The sequence below is a fragment of the Carcharhinus amblyrhynchos genome, chromosome 11, assembly GCF_965287045.1.
Source record: "Carcharhinus amblyrhynchos chromosome 11, sCarAmb.v2.hapA, whole genome shotgun sequence".
Classification (NCBI taxonomy): Eukaryota; Metazoa; Chordata; class Chondrichthyes; order Carcharhiniformes; family Carcharhinidae; genus Carcharhinus; species Carcharhinus amblyrhynchos.
In genome coordinates, this window is record NC_137334.1 from 28,435,159 (window position 1) to 28,455,781 (window position 20,623).

General features: G+C 40.3%; 1 protein-coding gene and 1 long non-coding RNA gene across 2 annotated transcripts in view; one reads left to right on the top strand and one right to left on the bottom strand.

The window, feature by feature from the left end:
* Positions 1–2,118: 2,118 nt before the first annotated feature.
* On the bottom strand, positions 2,119–5,655 carry LOC145349999 (uncharacterized). Its single transcript, XR_013888154.1, has 3 exons — positions 5,578–5,655; positions 2,692–2,734; positions 2,119–2,187 (listed from the first exon to the last, which is right to left on the bottom strand). It is a non-coding gene; the product is annotated as an uncharacterized LOC145349999 (long non-coding RNA).
* A 57-nt stretch (positions 5,656–5,712) lies between these two features.
* Positions 5,713–20,623, top strand: part of LOC145350000 (serine/threonine-protein kinase 17B-like) — a 30,759-nt gene continuing 15,848 nt past the window's right edge. The window contains exons 1-4 of the mRNA XM_080198798.1: positions 5,713–6,143; positions 12,335–12,547; positions 13,750–13,894; positions 17,137–17,263. Coding sequence (XP_080054924.1) covers positions 6,013–6,143; positions 12,335–12,547; positions 13,750–13,894; positions 17,137–17,263 — 616 coding nt within the window. The 5' untranslated portion in view covers positions 5,713–6,012. The remainder of the gene's footprint in view (positions 6,144–12,334; positions 12,548–13,749; positions 13,895–17,136; positions 17,264–20,623) is intronic.

Below are 20,623 nucleotides of genomic sequence, written 5' to 3' on the forward strand. Positions count from 1 at the left end.
GAGCAGAGGAAGTATATTTAAATTTCAATCATAGAATAGTGCTTTATCTGGTATACAAGTATATAGCAAAATAATTTTAAAACATTGCTATTCTGGGATTGTTGTCTCCAACTCATTTGAGGCTTGGACACTAAATGAGTGCATTTCTTTGCTAAGATTTGACAAATGGTTTAACTGACCCTCTGCTGATTCCATTGAAATTGCAAACAAATACTTCATTTATTTAAGGTAATTGCAGGATCTTATCCTAAAATGCAGTGCCAGAGAATGTGGTGGAGACTGATTCAATCGTGGATTTCTAAAGGAAATCGAACCTGCTGAATAAAGGAGTGGGACTAGCTCTGTTGCTCGCACATACAGCCAGCAATGGCATGATCAGCCAAATGGCCTCTTCCTCTGCTATAGCCATTCTTTAATTCTTTGATTCTATAAATACGTTATTTCAGTAATGAGCCATGAAGCTAAAATGAAGTTTTATTCAATGGGAATCACCCTCTGTTATTGCTTCAGACCAATATTGTATACTGGTAATTTTGGGTTTCATTTCTACTTAGCTACTGCCAGTAAATCTTAAGATTTGAATCAACTACAGTAAATCTGAATGAGTTCTCATCTTAGTTGAATAACAAATCTTCTGGAATTTTATGAGGATGTGACCAGTAGCATGAACAAGGGTGAACTAGCGGATGTTGTGTATCTGGACTTTCAAAAGGCTTTTGACAAAATCCCACACGAGATTAGTGAGCAACATTAAAGCTCATGATATTGGAGTTAATGTATTGACGTGGATAGAGAACTGGTTGGCTGACAGGAAGCAGAGAGTGGGTCCTTTTCAGAGTGGCAGGTAGTGACTAGTGGGGTACCACGAGATTCAGTGCTGGCTGGAACCTCAGCTATTCATAATATTCATTAACGATTTGGAAGGAGGAATTGAATGCAGTATCTCCAAATTTGCAGGCAACACTAAGCTGGGTGGCAGTTTGTGCCATGGGGAGGGTGCTAAGAGGCTGCAGGGTGACTTGGATAGGCTGGCTGAGTGGGCAAATATTTGGTAAATGCAATATAATGTGGATAAATGTGAGGTTATCCACTTTGGTGGCAAAAACAGGAAGGAAGATTATTATCTGAATGGTGGCAGTTTAGGAAAAGGAGAAGTGCAACATGACCTGGTGCATGGTGTCATGGTGGAACAGTTGCTGAAGATTGGCATACAGGTACAACAAGCAGTGAGGAAAACTAATGGCATGTTAGCCTTCACAACAAGAGGATTTGCGTATACGAATAAGGATGTCTTGCTGCAGTTATACAGGGCCTTGGCGAGGCCGCAGCTTGAGTACCGTGAGAAGTTTTGGTCTCCTAGTCCGAGGAAGGACATTCTTGCTACTCAGTGAATCCAGCGAAGGTTCACCAGACTGATTCCTGCAATGGCAGGACTGACATATGAAGAGACACTGGATTGACTGGGCTTGTACTCACTGGAATTTAAAAGATGAGAGGGGGTCTCATAGAAACATATAAAATCCTGATGAGATTGGACAGGCTAGATGTGGGGAGAATGTTCCCGATGTTAGGGAAGCCCAGAACTAGGGATCACAGTCTAAGAATAAGGGACAAGCCATTCACGACTGAGATGAGGAAGAACTTCTTCAATCAGAGAGTTGTGAACCTGTGGAATTCTCTACCACAGAAAGTTGTTGGGGCTGGTTCATTAGGTATGTTCAAGGGGGAGCTGAACGTGGCCCTTGTAGCTAAAGGGATCAAGGGATATGGACAGAAAGCAGGAGTGGGACACTAAAAGTGCGTGATCAACCATCTTCATATTGAATGGTGATGCAGGCGCAAAGAGCTGAATGGCCTACTCCTGCACCTATCTTCTTTGTTTCTATAATGGTGGTGAAAATGAAAAATACTAACTTTTTGATTAAAACCTAAAGTTAAGTTTCGAAAAAGGACAAGATGCCCATAATGAAGAAATTATGGGTGCAAATATTCAACCTCTATGTTTTACCCGTTGCAAAAATTTACTCTTTGCTGATTTATTATTTTATTTAAAATCTTTTTTGCTCATAAGTAGTTAACATAAATTACATGTACATACCATAACAACGTACTTTAGTACCGAGTGATAGGGTTCAGAGATTTATTTTGCTGTGAAGAGGGAAATGGTGAGAAGAGGATGGCCACTTTCTACACAGGATCAGAGAAAAAGATTGGATAGTAATCAGTAAATCTCATTGTGGGAACACTACATAGCAACTGGTTGAAAAGTACCATGGTCTGGGAAATGGTTGCCATTTCCCAGACATAGAAACATATAAGATGATTAGAGGTTTAGATAGGGTGGATGGTGATAGCCTGTTTCCTCGGATGGAGAAAGCTAGCACGAGGGGGCATGGCAGTAAATTAAGGGGGGGTAGTTATAGGACGGATGTCAGGGGCAGGTTCTTTACCCAGAGGGTGGTGAGGGACTGGAATGCCCTGCCTGCTGCAGTTGTAAATGCGCCTAGTTTGGGGGCGTTTAAGAGATTGGTGGATAGGTTTATGGACGAAAAGGGATTGGTTTAGATTAGTGGGTCAATGTTTTTTTTTAAAAATAAGACTGGTCGGCGCAACATTGTGGGCCGAAGGGCCTGTTCCGCGCTGTAATGTTCTATGTTCCAGCCAATCAATCAGAAAAAAATAAAGACTTACATTTGTATAGGTTTTCTCATGTCCACAAATGCAACTGCAATCCCTAGAGAAAAGAGGAATAGAAAATAAGGTTAAATATAAATTTGAGAACTTCTAATTTTTTGTTCCTATTTTTGTTTATTTCCTTAAGAAAGCTATCTCAGTAAATTTAATGCTTGCTGAACAGTACTCAGTTCCATTCACAACTCTTCAGATAATGAAGCAGCCAGTTCCCAAATGCAGCAAGATAGCATTCATGCTTGGGATGATAAATAGAAAGTGACATTTGTGGCGCACAAGTCCCAGACAATGACCATCGCCAACAATAGAGAAGCTAACCACTTCTCCTTGACATTCAACAGCACTAGCATCAATGAAATATCTACCATCAAATCCTTCAGATCAACACTGACCAGAACCTTAACTGGATCAGCCATCTAAATAGTGTGGCTATTACGGCAAGCCAAAGGCTGTTCATTCATCTGTGAGTAACTCATCGACTGACTCCATCATCTACAAGGCGCAAGTCAACAGTGAGATTAAGTCCACCTGCCTAATAAGTGCAGCCTCAACAACACTCAAGAAATTCATCATCATCCAGGACAAAGCAGTCCACCTGTCTGGCACCCCATCCACCAACTTAATTATTCATTCCCTCCACTACCACCAGACAGTGGCAGCAGATACACCAAGATACACTGCAGCGACTCACCAAGGCTCCTTCAACAGCAGCTTCCATACACAATCTCTACCACTTAGATGGAACAGTGGAAGCATTGTGTACCATCTTATCCCACTGTGGGAGCGTTGACTTATGTCCCCACCAACCTTATCTGGGTTCATCTTGTCCATGAGATCTGCCTCCTGTTCCCTCAATTTTATTCTCAGCTTCCCCTACTTGTCTCCATATTAGCCAATATTGTTAAGGGTTCTATATCTTCAGGCATTTTCCCTCTTTTATTTAAAGGGACAAAAAGCAGAAAATAAATGTAAATGGTTCTTTCACAGACTGGAATTCAACAATGGTATTCAGTATTAGGCCACTGCTATTTTTGAATTGTATCAGTAATTAAGTAATAACATGGACTTGTGTTTGGAGGCAGTCATAGAGTGGATGTAGTAAAATTGTTTCCCTTAGTGAATTTTAGAACCATGGAACATAGATTCGAGATAAGTTGCAGTAGGTGTTGAGGGACACGAGGAAGAACTTTTTTGTGCAGAGAGTGATAGGTGTTTAGAATTGGTGGTAGAGGCAGAGACTCTAAACTCTTCTAAACAGTCCATGGATCTGCACCTTAAGTGCTGTAAGCTATAGGGCTGAGGGCGAAGTGCAGGAAGGTGGGACTAGAAAGGACACCTGGGTGTCCTTGGACTGTCATGATGTGGGCTGTCACGCTGACAACTGCCAGTTTCCAGATGCAATTTTATATCTCATCTGCTTCATCCTGGACCACATTGTCTTCACCTTCAACAGTTCTTCATCCAGACACACGGAACAGCCATGGGGACCAAATTTGCACCTCAATATGCCAACATCTTCATGCACAGGCTCAAACAAGACTTCTTCACTGCACAGGACCTTCAACTGATGCTATGCATTAGAAACATTGATGACATTTTCTTCCTTTGGACTCACGGTGAACAATCACTGAAACAACTGTATGATGACATCGACAAGTTCCATCACCATGGACTATTCTCTGGAATTGGATGCATTCTTGGACACACGCATCTCCATTAAGGATGGTCACCTCAGCACCTCATTGTACCGCGAGCCCACAGACAACCTCACGATGCTCCACTTTTCCAGCTTCCACCCTAAACACATTAAAGAAGCCAAGCCTTCCATACACACAGGATCTGCTCCCAACAGACACCTCCTGATGCTGAAAGATGCCCTCATAAGAACAGGATATGGCGCTCGACTCATTGATCGACAGTTCTGATATGCCACAGGGAAAGGCCTCCTCAGAAGACAAACACAGGACATGGTGGACAGAGTACTCTTCATTGTCCAGTACTTCCCCGAAGCGGAGAAGCTACGACATCTTCTCCAGAGTTTTCGGCATGTTGTTGATGGAGATGAGCATCTCACTGGGGCCATCCCCATGCCCCCACTTCTTGCCTTCGGGCAACCACACAACCTCAAACAGACCATTGTCTGCAGCAGGCTACCCGGCCTTTGGGAGAGCGGTGGCCACGGCAGACCCACTTACCTGGTCGTTAGTGCAAACATCCATCCCCAGTCTCTCCTCCTCCACCAATCCTCAGCGCTTATGTGGTTTTCCTCACCTACCGGCCCTCTGGTTACCAGGCATCCCCCTAGAGTGAACCCCAATAGCGTCCAGCCTGCCTTGACAAATTGCGGCCGCAGTGCTCCCCACTTTTGGGCTCATCGGTGAAACCGCACCACCATTAAATTCAGCCACTTTACACAGCAAGTTGTTGCAATCTGGAATGCAGTGTTTGAGAGGGTGATGGAAGCAGATTCAGTTGCAACATTAAAAAAATCGGGGAGAGCAAAAAAGATAAATGGGAAAAGAGCCGAGGATAGAATTAGCAGTTCCACCAAAGAACTGCCATGAGCCCAATATCACCTTCTGTATATTATATGATCAATCAATTCGAATCAATAATTTCATGAAGTTAACCATTAAGTGTAATAAATTTTCTCATCTAAATCCTGGAAAATGCAAAATCCTTAGTTTGCTATCCGCCCTCACCTCGCCCCGTACTAAGTTCGAACCTGTACACAACAGTAATTTCCCCTCGCCTGCATTTCCGGACTTGAACGTACGGCAGTCGTTTTCTTGAAAACGGTACTTTAAACGAGTTTATTTTTAAACACTGACGTTCTCGTTCTGTCCATTGGCTTGCCTGGCGCGTCGGGAAAATTCAAAAACTTACAACGATAGCGCGCACCCTGCAGCAACTGCCGGGCCTCAGGAGCTCCTGCACGCTCCCCGTCGCCCCAGGAGCGCGCACGCGCACGCGCACCCCATGCCCCGCCCTTTCGCCCCAGGAGCGCACGCGCAAGCCCACACGCGCCCTGTCTCCATCGGCGCAGGAGGACAACATTTGCGCGCACTGACCACCTTCGTCCTTACGTCGTTCTCGAGCAGGAGAGCTGTTGCTGAGTAACTGCCTGTTGGGCGAGAGAAGGAAGTTGTCCGTCTGAGGGTTCTGCTGTCTGTTTTCGGAAGAAGCGCGATCATTTAGAAATCCGTGTGTGCGGAGGCAGTGGAGGGTGCCGCACTGTCGTGTGTCCTCATTTCGAGTTGTGAAGCGGCCAGTTGTCCAGTGGGTAGAAGTTTAGAGCGGTGTGGGGGGTGGAGAAAAAAAATGTGCGAGAGTCGTTGCCGGAGGATGGCGGACAGGGGCAAGCAGCAAGTGTTACTCACCCACACCCGGACCGCTTTCATGACAGACTCCTTCTCAACTAAGTACACCTTGGCACCAGAGGAACTGGGCAGGCAAGTATAACATTTAAAAACACACAGACGCACATAAACTCGTGAGTTTGCGATTCTTTTTGTGCAATTTCTTCACTTGTATCGTTGGTTGAACTTTGGGTTGAAGTTTACCGGGAGCGGACTCGGTGTCAGCCGGGTTTCCTACTATTTTGTGACTTCTTAGTCTACATTAGTTGCCTTAGATCTCTACAATCTTCAATTATATTCATTAAGTGATCTACTTGTTTAGCGCTTTTAACGTATTAAAACGTCCCAAGCCAATTCACAGGAACATAGAATCATGGAATCCCTATGGTGCATTCGGCCCATTAAATCTGCACGACTCTCAGGCCGTCCCTCCATCCTATCCCTGTAACTCTACGTTTGCCCTCGCTAATTCACCCAACCTATACATCTTTGGACACCGAGGTAATTTAGTATAGCCAAGCCACCTAACCCGCACATCTTTGGACACTTTAAAATAAAGTATGACAGTGATTCACATAAAGTCAGATGTTATAAGCTTGGTCAAAGAAATAGGTTTAAAGGAATGCTTTTAAGAAGGAAACCATGGCGGAGAGTTTTAGGGAGGGTATTCCAGAATTTAGGCAACTGAAGGAACAGCTTCTAATATTGAAGTTATTAAAAGTGGGGATTCTCCAGAAGCTGTAATTAAGGATTGCAGATGTGTTGAAGAGTTGTGGGACTGGAAGCAATCTTGGAGATGGGGAGAGACAAAGACCATTGAAGTATTTGAAAACAGGATGGGAAATTTAAAATTAAGATATTGTTTGACCGGGACCACTGCAGATCAGACAGCACAGAAGAGATAGGACAAGGTAAGACAAGGGCAGCAGAGTTTGGATAACATCAAGATTATAGGATAGAATGTGCAAGACCAGCCAGATGTTAAAGGTATGAATGAGGATTTCAGTAGCTGTTGACCTGAGGCAGGGCAAAACCATAAGACATAAGAACAGAAGTAGACCATTTGGCCAGTGGAGTCTGCTCTGCCATTCTGATATCAGGACTGATCTGAAATGATAACCTCATCTCTGCTTTCCTGCCTTAGCTCCATAATCTTTGATTCCTTTACTAATTAAAACCTGACTAACTCAGCCTTGAACATATCTCATGACCCAGCCTCCACAGTTCTCTGCAGTAAAGAATAACACAGATTTACTTCTTTCCGAGAATAAATTATTCCTTATTTACCGCCTCTGTAACACTGGTTTTATTAGTGATTATGCAAACATGTAGTCAGAAACTCATCTCGTGGTCAAGTATGATACCAAGATTGTGAACCCTAGACTGGTTTAGTATGAGATTGGTGCTTGGGAGAGGGATGGAGTCTGGGACTACGGAACAGAGTTTGGAGCAGGTGTCAAAGAAAATGGCTTCAGTCTTCTCGCTTAAATTGGAAAAAATTCGGCTGATCCAGTATGAGGGTCAGGTAAGCAATCTGATCATTTAGCAACCGTAATGGGATTGAGGGTGGTGAAGCAGAGCTGGTTCTCATCAGCATACATGTAAAAACTAATACACTACTGTCACATGTCACCGATGCATGACATATAGATGAGAAATAGGAGGCCAGGGAGAGATCCTAGTGGGACACCACAGGTAGTGGTGTGGAGCAGCAGTGTAACATGAAAACTTTGGTAGTTTGCTCGCCTGCTTTCCTTGCAGAATAAAGGTACTCAGGTCAGATTCTTCAGTGTTGCATGTGGGTCAGTTTGTAGTTGAGATTTTCACTTGAGTTATGGATTCACGTACCACTTGAAAGTCTTGGAATCTAGGGTGACGTGCCTGTGCGATACTGAGGTTCTGCTGTGCAATCTTTCAGGTGAGACATCTGTTCTTTCAGATGGACGCACAGGATCCTATGGCACTCTTCGAAAGAAAAGCAGAGCGCTTTGCCAATGTTTGTCCTTCAATCAACATCATTGAGATAAATTGGGTGGTACATAGCATTGCTGCCTCACAGTGCCAGGATCCAGAATCGATTTCAGCCTTGGTCATTGTCTGTCTGTGTGGAGTTTGCACTTTCTCACCATGTCTAGATGGGTTTCCTCACACATCCAAAGATGTATGGGTCAGGTTGATTGGCCATGTTAAAATTGACCTGAGTATCAGGGGGATTAGCAGTGTAAATGTGTGGGATTATGGGAATAGGGCCTGAGTGGGATCATGGTTGGTACGGACTTGATAGGCCAAATGGCTTCTTTCTATACTGTAGGGATTCTATGATTGTCTGGTTGTTATTATTATGTTACCGCTGATGGTGGTTTGCTATGTCAAAATTAGCTACGTTTTCTTGATAAGATGGTTCTTGCTAAGAAAGGTGGAGAGAAAAAAAGAGCTGTTCCATCATTAGTGAGGTGGTTATGAGGAATATACAATAAATGTGCACAACCACGGCCATGGTGTGAGTTGTAAAAGACGTACTCCCCATGCCATTAAGAAGATCGGTAATTTTGCAATGAAGGAGATGGGTGCTTTAGATGTCTGCATTGATACACTTTTGAACAAAAGTTGTTTGGACCAAAAGTATAAGGAATGTTCCTATTGCACTCTGTGTGCGTTTATCCAATGAGAATAAGGTTGGGATGAAGACTCTCCTAACAGCTCTACATATATTATGTTCCTGTCACATCCTACAAAGGTCCGCAGCCAATTGGCTTTGAAGAAAACTAAATGTTTTAAAAATAAACTGCAAATTGGCTACTGTGTTACACACTGGCCTACATCCTCGAGCCGCTGGAACACCACTGGAGAGAAAGACAGAGAGAGAGACCTATTTCTCCTAGCAGGTCCCGAACAGCAGCTTTGAGAGAGGGGGAGAAATCTGTTGCTTCTTACAGAACCTGGCAGTAACTGCTTGTTTTTCCCTGTAAGCATAGCTTATGACTGTCAATCAATCTAATCAAAACCCTACTCTGAAACCATGGCAGGAAAACCAAATAAACAAAAATGCATTAACTCTGTTTAGTCAGGCACACCATTAGCTACAATCAGCCAATATCCTGCATTCTGAACATTTGAGCTGCTTGCTTTCCAGACAAATCGGCACCATGTAAAATAGAGCTGAGTTTTAAACAAATCTCTTACAAGAAACATGATTTTTAAAAATTCTTAAAGACACAGTATCATCGCACATAATGTGAAACTAAATGAGACTACCTCTTAATCTTTTGAAAATTGAGCCCCACTATTCATAAGCAGCTGGAAATAAAGCTGCTGGTTTAGAGTGTGGACTGGAAAATGGGTGCCCTTGCATGCGCGACTGAGTGCAGAGTCTTGGTGTAGCTTTCATACTTCATATTTTCTCAGGTTTAAATAATGGATCAATTTTAATTTGGGTAGGGGCTCTAAAAGAGCTGTGCTGCATATATTCCCACTTTTCCACATAGATCCAGCCTGTTACTATATATTTCCTGGCATCTTATGCTGGTGAACCTAGAGTCTACCTAAATTAGGTGGAACCTCATTGCATGCAAATCAAATCCTAAGTAGAACATGACTATGTTTTAGAGGGACAAGATAGTTGTGAATGTCATCAGTTGGTGGGTATATTCAATGGGGAGGTTGATCGATTGTTGGTTACAAGCGAAATAACGTGAGGATAGTGTGGGAACCTGGTGTTGACGAAGATGATGAGCCATGATCTTATTGAAAGCAAAGCAGGCTTGAAGGGCTAAATGGCCTACTACAGCTCCTATTTCCTATGTTCTTATACAGGGACACTGAGTGGTATTACCTGTAATTTATTACATTTTTACCAATGTTGGGTATAAATGGAAAAAAATTAAATTGGCAATGTGTAAGTTTAAAATAGTGAACTGAAATGTGGGAATTGGGCCATTCAGTTTTTAACATTTGAGGGCTAGTGTAGTAGGAAGTGGACATATGTATCAGGCTTTGACAAACTGTCACCTAGACTGGAAGCATCAGTTCTATTCTTTCCTTACAGATGCATCTATAAGGACCTGCTGAGATTTTCCAGCATTTTCTCTTTTGATTTCAGATTCCAGCATCCACAGTAATTTATTATATTTATCAGGCTTTTGTGTATCGGATTGAATCTGAATAGCAACTTTGTCTTTGTGTACTTTTGAAGATTGGTTTGCTACAAGTTTGCTAAGTTTTTTAACTGCTGCTACTGTAACGTAGGGCTTAGAATTTTGTGGCAGAATTCTTGGTGAGGAGAATACTTACGTTTATGTAGTGTTCCTCAAGTCATGGCTGAGAGTACCTTGCAAAAGGAAAAAGATTGATATAGTGAAGAAATTTGAGAAGAGGATGCTGGATATGTGGACAGAGATTTTTAAAGGTGCTTTTGAGGTGGTTGTAGGTTTATATGGTTTTGGAAAATCCTGCAGGGTCTGGATGTAATATATGAAATAATGGATTCTGGAGTAATTTGAAAATCAGGATGAGAATCTTGATATTGGCTTATAAATTCTGGTGAAATGGAGTGAGTCAGATTTGCCACTTTGCTTGTAAATACTGTGGGTAGCACTGCTGTTTCACAGCGCGAGGCATCCGGGTTCGATTCCTGGCTTGGGTCGTCACTGTCTGTGTGGAGTTTGCCCATTCTCCCTATGCTTGCGTGGGTTTCCTCTGGGTTCTCCAGTTTCCTCCCACATTCTGAAAAACGTACTGCTTAGGTGGATTGACCCAAACAGGTGCAGAACTGTGGTGACTAGGGGAATTTCACAGTAACTTCATTGTGGTGTTAATGTAAGCCTTACTTATGACTAATAAATATACTTTAACTTAACTTTAACTCACCTTGAAATCCAGGTCAGTTTGGGCTGGTGGGGAGGGGTGTGGTGGTCTCAGTGTTACAGTGCCCCAGAAACAAGTAGTTTTAATTCTCCTAACTTTGCCTGGGTGATTATTGCTGTATCACAGTTGGAAACATCTGAAACTTGTGATTTTAAATAGCATTTTCAGAGTTTGAACTTCCTGGGGAATTCCAAAAATCCTCAGCTGGGAACTCAGATACATTGCCCTGGAGTTTCGAAGTTAGGGCTGTTGCAGTGGAGAATCAGTGAAGGGATGAATACAATAGGATAGGGGATTTGAATAAGTACTTTTGCAATAAAGATTCTAATTTCACCACCTGTATATTGTGGCTCTCTGTCAATTTACCCTAATCTTCAGCACCTTTAGCCTTGTTTGTCCATTCCTTTTGATGTATATAAGTTCTGTACAGTTTTGATTTTTTAAGCACATTTTTGACAAGCTTTTCATTTTTTGCTTTGCTGGTGCATTTGCTTGGAATAATGATTTTAGCTGAGTTTCCTTCAATATGAGTGAGCAGCAGTATTTGGCTTAAAGAGTTGGAAGTTTAAGAACCAAAACATCAATTATCGTTTCTATTATCCACTCACTACACTACTGGTATTGAGCAGAAGTGTTGACTAGCCTTTGACACTCATCACAATAACATCTCGCACTCTCACCTCCATCTTTTACAGTGGCCTCCATTTGAACGATTATGCTCTTACTCCAGTCCAACCGTTCCCTATGATCTCTCAGGATATGGCATGAGAGATAACATGACGTGGAGATGCCGGCGTTGAACTGGGATAAGCACAGTAAGAAGTCTCACAACACCAGGTTAAAGTCCAAGAGTGAGTCAACCTGAAGAAGAAGTGACACTTTGAAAGCTTGTGCTACCAAATAAACCTGTTGGACTTTAAGCTGGTGTTGTGAGACTTCTTAATATGAGAGATAACAAGCAGGCCTTATTTAATTTTGGTTCCCCTTCTTATGGTAGTACCATTTCTTAATTTTTGTTTTTAAGATGAAATGGGAGTAAAGCAAGTGAATGACTAAAATTGTAATCTTTCTTCTAAGAAAAAGATTTAAATCAATAAGTAGATCCGTCTGATAGCCTGGCTGAGATCAAGAAGTCCATATGCTAGTTTTCTTTCTGCCTTTATGTTGCAGTTTGTTCGTGTACTTTCGCAGGTTTGCATATGCAATCTTCCATGCATATGATCTTTCTTGTGGTTCACATTTTAACACTTTTGCTTTTGTTTGCCAACATGTTTGATATTTACTGGGTATACCTGTTGCAGTTGGGAAGCTTCAAAAGTACACTGATTTATTAAGAAGAATTTGAAAGCTCAATGCTGAAGATTGTCTGAGATAAATCGCACGTTTAAGGTTCATTGTGTTAATCTTTTTATCTATTGCAGAGGCAAATTCGCTGTTGTTAAAAAATGTATAGAAAAAGCTACTGGGAAAGAATATGCAGCTAAGTTTCTGAAGAAGAGGCGTCGAGGTTTGGATTGTAAAGCTGATATTATGCATGAAATTGCTGTACTTGAGCTGACAAAGTCAAATCCACGTGTGGTAGACCTGTACGAGGTGTATGAAACAACAAATGAAATTATCCTCGTATTAGAATAGTAAGTGTTGTGTATCTCTGTTGCTGAAATATAATACAATATTAGAGCTATCATAGCTGTGCTGTTGTTGAGGTTAGCTTTGCCACTGGAATGTTGATGGCATATACATCCAATAAACCATTGTATCATGTGTGTAAAATTAACCACTATATTTAAATATTTATTGTCCTATGTTCCACTATTCTCTTTCTATCTTCTTTCTCTTTTTAGAATGACTTTTTTTCTTTAATTCATTAATTTCCTAGCATAGTAATTTTTTTGTCAATTTTCTCCTTTCAATTCAAAAATGCCAACTGCTTTTTAGGATGCAGTTTCATTTAGGCTGGTCATGTATTTTCATTTTGAAAAGATGTTTGATAAAATGCCGTATACGAGACATGTTAGCAAGATTGAAACCTATATGGATAAAGCATCAGTGGAAACATGGATACAAAATTGGCTGTGAAGAAGTAAATAGCGATGATTGTTTTTAAGATGGATGAAAGTGCTGATATTAGGGCCACTTTGCCTTTTGCTACGTATATTCATGTCCTAAATTTGCATACAGGGTACATAATTTCAAAGTTTATAGATGGCAAAGCTTGAAAATGTAGTATTGAGAAGAATTATACCAGGTTTTTGAAATGAACAGACACACAACGGATTAAACTTAATACAGAAAAGTATGATGAGATGCATTGTGAAGGAATAATGAGGGACAGATGTAGACAATTATAAATATTGTCAAATATCAGACAAATATAAAAATGCATGGAGGAACAGAGAGACCTAAGGATTTACATACAAAATTCTTTTGAAGGTATCTGGATAGGTTGTTCCAAAATGGGATTGGAATTTTTGACTTTGTAAAAATAGGCATATGCAAAGGTAAGAAAGGTATGTTAAACTTTTATAAATTGCTGGTTGGACCTCCTTAGAGACTGTGCCCATTTCTGGGCACCACATTTAAGAAGGGAAGTGAAGGTCTAATGAAGATGCAGAGCATATGTATCAGAACAGTACTATGAATGAGGAACTTTAATTCTATGGAGAAAGTGGTATTGTTTTCTTTGAAACCAGAAAATGTTTAGGGATGTAATAAAGGAGATCAAAATTGAGGGTTCTGATGGTATAAGAAAGAATAATGTTTCTATTAATGAGAGGATTAGCATCCAGAGGACATTGATTAGTTTAGTTTTTCATACTTAAACTTCCTTTCCCAGCGCTGCTGGAGGAGAAGTCTTTAATCTCTGTGTAGCTGACCGAGATGAAGCTCCCTCAGAAAAGGATGTGATCAGACTTCTTCGACAGACCCTTGAAGGAGTAGTTTTCCTACACCAAAATAATATTGTACATCTAGATTTAAAGGTAGGTTTTATGTTTTATTTGGTGCAAAATATTGTTTTGAGGAAGTGGTCTACGTATGAGGCATTGGCGTCTGTTTTGAAAATAAAAGTTTTTTAAATGTTTTTAGATTTTTGAAAATGAATATCTCTTTGTTTACCTTTTTCTATTAAAAACTGTTGTTTGAAAAGTGTAGATTTTATCTAGAATTGGAGTTACGGTTTTGTATATTTTAATGGATCTTGGTTATGCGATGTTTTAAAAATTTCCTCAGTGATTAGATTTAGAAGTGACAGAACAATTCTAGCTGATCACCAGTTGCAGAGTGTGCAGCCACCCATTCCACCCCCTACCCCCAGCCAATTCCCAGTTGCAGAGTGTGCAGTTCTAACCCCATCTGTCCCGAGCTCTGTAATAATATTTCAATTTCCATTTACGTATCATAAGGGTGTGATATCTTGGACACAGTATGATTATGAAAGGCAAGAAACCAGGTGCGAACCTGATTTTCTACCTCTCACCAGTTTGCCCCTCCCTGCCCTGCCCATTTTATTATGGACAAACAGTAATTTCATTGAATATTTTATGTACTCTCGAAGACTTTGGTGTGTGGTATATGGCAGGAGCATACTGTCCACCTAGACAGTTGGGAACAATTGAAGCAATTGTAATGGTAGAAAAATGAAAGAAATCTTATCTATATAAACATAGCTTATCGGGACTTAGTAATCTCTGATTTGAAATCCATTCAGTTTTTTTGTACTGAGCAAACATGATTAATCAACAATGAGTGCTTCTCCAATACAGACTTTAACTTTCTCTATGTGCTTTTCCTTCACTGTAACTACTGGAAGGAAAAGAGGTTTCAATGTAATTTTTAGAATTAGCTGGGCTGGAGCTATCAACAGTATATCATCCACCAAAATAGTTGCCACTTATTGACATTGAATATTTTCAAGAATAGAGCATATAGTCTTATTTGTGGGACCTGGGTGTTGCTGGCTGGCCAGCATTTATTGCCCATCCCTACTTGCCCTTGTTCAAAGGGCAGTTGAGAGTCAACCACATTGTTGTGGCTCTGGAGTCACATGTAGGCCAGACCAGATAAAGACATCAGATTTCACATTCATGAACCAGATGGATTTCTTTTCTAACAATCGACAATGGTTATTGTGCATAATATTCTGGCTTCTGGCTAAAATGTCTTCACGACAGCTAGGTACAACTGATGCCTTCTTGAAGATTGACACTAATGTGGCTTCATAAGAACATGGTAGGTCCCATTGAAGTGAATTCAGGAAATTAGTTTGGGGGCTGGGGGGCTGATATTCACAGTTTATTAATTTAGGTCAGGATGATTCAGGGTAGGAGTTTACTTGGTTTGGGACAGGAAACCATGTCTGTAGTACACTCCTTTCCAATTGTTGACTAATTTGTAATGCATGCGGTTAATACTTTCTCTGTTTAATATTGGTTTGATTACATAGATGTTAGATGCAGAATAACTACTAGTTTATGCACAGTAAACAATCTTTGCCCAATAATAATGAATAATTGGTGAGACATTTTGGAACAACTCAAAAGTTTAGAATGTGGTTTTCACTAAGCTGGTGTGGATGAGTAATACAAATTGCTGCTACAAGTTACACATGAATCGTTTGTAGGTAAAAGACATCTGGAACAGAATGGATTACTATGCCCTGCATTGCAGGGAGTTTTAATGTACTTTTAATCTATACTGGATTGTTTCAAGTTTTGTAGCAAGCTAGTCTTTTTTTTTGCTGTCGTCCTTTAGCATTTATGCATCATCATAAGAAATTCATGCTCCTCTAATTTTAAATGCAATTCAAAAAAGCTTGCCAATATTTGTTTGAATGTATTTTCAGTCAGCAGCCAGTTGACCTAATAGGTGCAAAAGACAGTAACCCTCAACTTGCTGGTTTTGTGTTTTTTTTCCTCTCTTGTGACATAATGATTGATCTCTAATCACTCTTCCTGCGAGTGTTGAAATCCATAATGCTCATGACTGAAAATTGGGGAAGTTTATATCAGCTTGATTTTTAAAATTTTTTTGGAATAGAATGAGAAAAGAGGTTGGTATTTATTTAAATCATTCCTCAAGTAGCCAGAACTTGCCTTGATATTTTGACGTAGTAATAGAACTTTGAGATTTAAGTTATGTAGTAGATTAATGCCATATGTCCAGAATAATTTGAAGTTGTTCAAGCTTGAATGTTTTGAAGTTTAGTACATGATTACCTGCAGTGCTGGTGAGTTCAAGCCCAATTTTCTGAAGACTGGCCTAAAATACTACTTTGTGGTAAGGGGAGGAAGTCAAAAGACAAAAAAAATCTTCCATGGAATTTATTTTCAATTTCTTTGTCCAAATTTGCAGTAAGCTAACCTTCAGTTCCTCATTATTAAAATGGACAACATGTCTGTTGCAAATGGCAGTATTGGTTCTCTTTTCACTTCTGTTTGTTTGTCTAGGGCACAAATTCTTTATTTTGCCATTTTTAAGTGTTTCTCTTTTGGGCCTCACCAGTTAAGTGCAAGTGGCAGCTGACTTCCCAAGCCTTGGGCTATGTAGCTCATTAATTATCGAAATGCTTTGAATGTGACCTAGTGATACTAAGGCTGTTTCTGACAGTGTTAAACTTGGCTCATATAAACTTTATTACTCTGTACACTTGAATAATGATTGATCTTGTGTAAAAAGCCAACCTCTTGCTTCTGGCCAAAAAATCCAAACTCTTTGTACCTAGCATTTATTGTTGAAATCAAACGCTACCGGTTCAAAACTTGATAAAATCATAGAACGCCATTGAAGATGGCTGCTAGTTCCTTGTGTCTACACGTGTCAGTGCATGATATGTTTTGACTGTTTTTGCACTACTTCTGGGATAGAATTGGCAGACACAGTCCCCGGATAACTGCCACAGTAAGACGATGAGAGGGGATGGATTTCAACCTCTCTAAACTATTACTCATGTAAAAGTTGGAACCTCCCCTTCCCCCATTATTTTTTGACGTTGTGGTAGAAATTTAACTCTTACGTGAATATATTTGGTATAGGGAGTTTCACTGAGATTCCACATATACATTGTGAACATACCAATTTTGTACAGTGTGTGTAAATCTTTTTATAAATTGGATTGGTAATACCAGTGCAGATCCATAATAAATTGAAACATCCAAAGTTACTTTTGCTAACATTTTATGTTTGCTGACTTCTTGCATTTATTCTGGTGTGGTTTTCTTTTTAGCCACAGAATATTTTGTTAACCAGCTCATCACCACTGGGTGATATAAAGATAGTTGATTTTGGCTTGTCCAGGCGAGTTGACAATGTTGGCGAATTAAGAGAAATCACTGGGACACCAGAGTACATTGGTAAGAATAATTTTACACAAGTTCCATAAGTGCTTTCTTAAGTATTTTTGTTAAGATATCCCATGTGTATGCTCTTAATGGAAAACCATACCTTCAGTAAGTGTAAATGCACTATTACAGCCCAGTCCAATTGATGCTCCCAATTCAGTGTACTTAGTTTTGGATTTTTCTGTCAGTAAGCCAGAATGGACATAATGGCTGCGATTCTCCCATCCTGGGGTGCTAATAAATCAAGAAGGCTGCCATTACACTAGATGTAACCTGTAGGCTATCAATTAGTGAGCGTGACATATAGAAACAAATTTGCATGGAAACTAGACAGGTATGGGAACAATAGAGTAATACAAATGGGGTCCTTCAATTATTCTAATATGGCTTGAAATTACAGTGAAAAAGACTGTGGAAACTCTTCTCCCTCAATGTGTTCAGGAGAAGGTTTTGTCCCTTCAAGGTTCAGGTCCAACACAGAATGAGGCATTGCTATATCTGGTTCTGGGAATGAGGTGGATCAAATGATATTAGGGGAACATTTAAGGAACAGTGATCATGGCAAATTTAAGCCTTATACTGTGGAGAAGTACTGTGAACAATTTAGAGTAAAACTGTTTGATTGGAAGCTGGTCAATTTCATTTAGTTGAGAATGGACTTACCCCATGTAAATTGGAATCATAGATTGATAGGCAAAACTGTTAACGGAACAGTAGGCTGGCTTTAATGAGGAAATGATTCTGGTGCAATCAGGGTACATTGTCATGATTTGGAACGATAGAATAACCAAAGCCATAGTTTCCTGGAGGGTAAAGGAGGCAGTTCAAGTTCTGGGGTCTCTGGAATACTAGTCCAATCACAGTACCACTCTCCTCTGCCTTCCCAGTCAAGTGGAGAGTACTTCATCACACTCCTCACTTGTGCCTTGTAGATGGTGAGCAGGCTTTGGGGAATCAGAAGGTGAGTCACCTGTCACAAAATTCCTCACCCTCTTGCAACCACAGTATTTATATGGCTAGTCCAGTTTAATTTCTAGTCAAAGAAGACATTTGATACATCTCAAAAGAGATGTATTCCATTGAGAAAGACAGTATGAGAAGGGTGAATCATCCATGGCTAACTTCAGAACACTAAGGATGGTATCAAATTGAAAGAAAAGACACAATGTTATGAAGATTACTGGTAGGGCAGATTAGGACAATTTTAGAAACCACCAGAGGAGCAGCTAAAGATTAATTGAGGGCAGAAATTAGACAGAATAAACTAGGAAGAAATATAAAACAGACGAAGATTCTACAAGTATTTAAAAAGGAAGAGAGCAGCTGCTCTGACAGTCATTCAGACTCAAAACATTAGCTCTATTCTGTCTCCACAAATACTATCAGACTTGCTGAGATTTTCTAGCATTTTCTGTTTTTGTTGTGAAGAGAGTAGCTAAAGTAAGCATTGGCCCATTAGAGAATGAGTCTGAGGAATTAATTATGGGAAATCATGAAATGGCGGAGACTTTAAACAAGTATTTTGTATCACAGTCGAAGGCAATAAAAGAGCCCAGAAATCAAGGGGTCAAGCAAGGGAACTTAAAATAATTGTGACAACTAGAGGAAGAAGTTCTTGCAAAGTAATGAACAAAAGGCTATCAAGTCCCCTGAACCTGCTGGCCCACATCATTTTGAAATAAGTGGTTGCAGAATTAGTGAATGCATTGGTTATGATCTTCCAAAAGTCCCAAGATTCTGGAAAGGTCCTAGCAGATTGGAAAAACTGAAAACATTGTATTTTGATTCAAGAAATGGGGGAGACTGAAAACAGGAAACTAGGACAGTTAGCCTAAGATCTATAATTGGGAAACTGCTGGAATCCATTAATCAAGGAAGCAGCAACATAACATTTAGAAAAACCATAATACAAATTACGCAGAAGCAACATAGTTTTGTGAAAGAGAAATCATGTTTGACAAATTTATTAGAGTTTTTTGAGGATATAACAAGCAGCATGGATAAAGAAGAACTGATAGATGTAGTATATTTGGATTTCCAAAAGATCTTTGAGGTGCCATTTGAAAGGTCACTGGACAAGAGGAGAACTTGTCGCATTGGGGTAATATGTTAGCATGGATAAAAGATTGGTGAGCTAACATGAAACGAGTCTGGAAAAATGACACACACTGGGGTTATTAAATTGTAATGCATGGAGTGCAACAGAGATTAGTGCTGTGACCTCCACTATTTAGAATCAATATTAATGACTTGGATGAAGGAATTGACGGTATTGTCGCAGATTTGCTAGCAATACAGACATGGTAGGAAAGCAAGTTATGAGGGGGATGCAAAGTGTCTGCAAAGGGATATACACTGAGTGGACAAAAACTTGGCAGATAGCATATCGTGGAAAATGTGAGGTTGCGCACCTTGGCAAAAAGAATAAAAGAACAGAATATTACTTAAATGGAGAGAGACTGCAGAGTGCAGCGGTGCAAAGGGATCTGGGTGTCCTTGTACACGAATCATAAAAGGTTAGCATGCAGGTATAGTAAAGTCGATTTTGTGTAAAAGTTGACCCTGACTCTACATGCATGCATGCACACACACCAGCAAGTTGTGTGATAGGTAGGTGTCTTGCTACATCCTGGCCCATGCTGTGAACAAGGGGTGGCAGGGGGGTGGAGTTGGAATGCTCACCTTTATTGTGAGGGGAATGGAGTATCATAGTAAAAAAAAAGTCTGGGTACGGTTGTACAGGTGATGGGTGAAGTTGTACTTTTGTGGATATACTAGCATTGCAGGTAGTTCAGAAAAGTTCACATAGTCGAAAGGGTGGCCTTATAAGGAAAGGTTGAGCAGATTAGGACTAAACTCAACAAAGGTTTAGAAGAATGAGGTGATCTTACTGAAACTCATATGATTCTGAGAGGGCCTGATTGGGAAGATGCTGAGGAGACATTTTTCTCGTAATTGAATCTAGATCTGATAAGTGTTTAAAAATAACATGTCTCTTAAGATGGAGTTTCTTCTCTAAACCACTAACCTCTTGGAACGTTCCAGCCCAGAAGCTTGGTCATTGAATATATTCAAAGCTGAATCAACAAATGGGGGAGGAGTTATGGGGAGCAGGCAGAAAAATGGAGTTATGCCACAATCGGATCAGTCATGGTCATGCTTAAGGGGCCAGATAGCCAACTGCTGCTCTTATTTCTTATGTACATTTATGACTTGGATATGCGTGACACAATTGCAAAATTTGCAGATGGCACAAAACTTGGAAGTATTATGAACTGTGAGGAGGATGGTGATAGACCTCAAGATAAGAATGGCTTACCCTTGCTCCTAATGCATACATTTGTATATTCAAGAGAATATAGACAGGTTGAT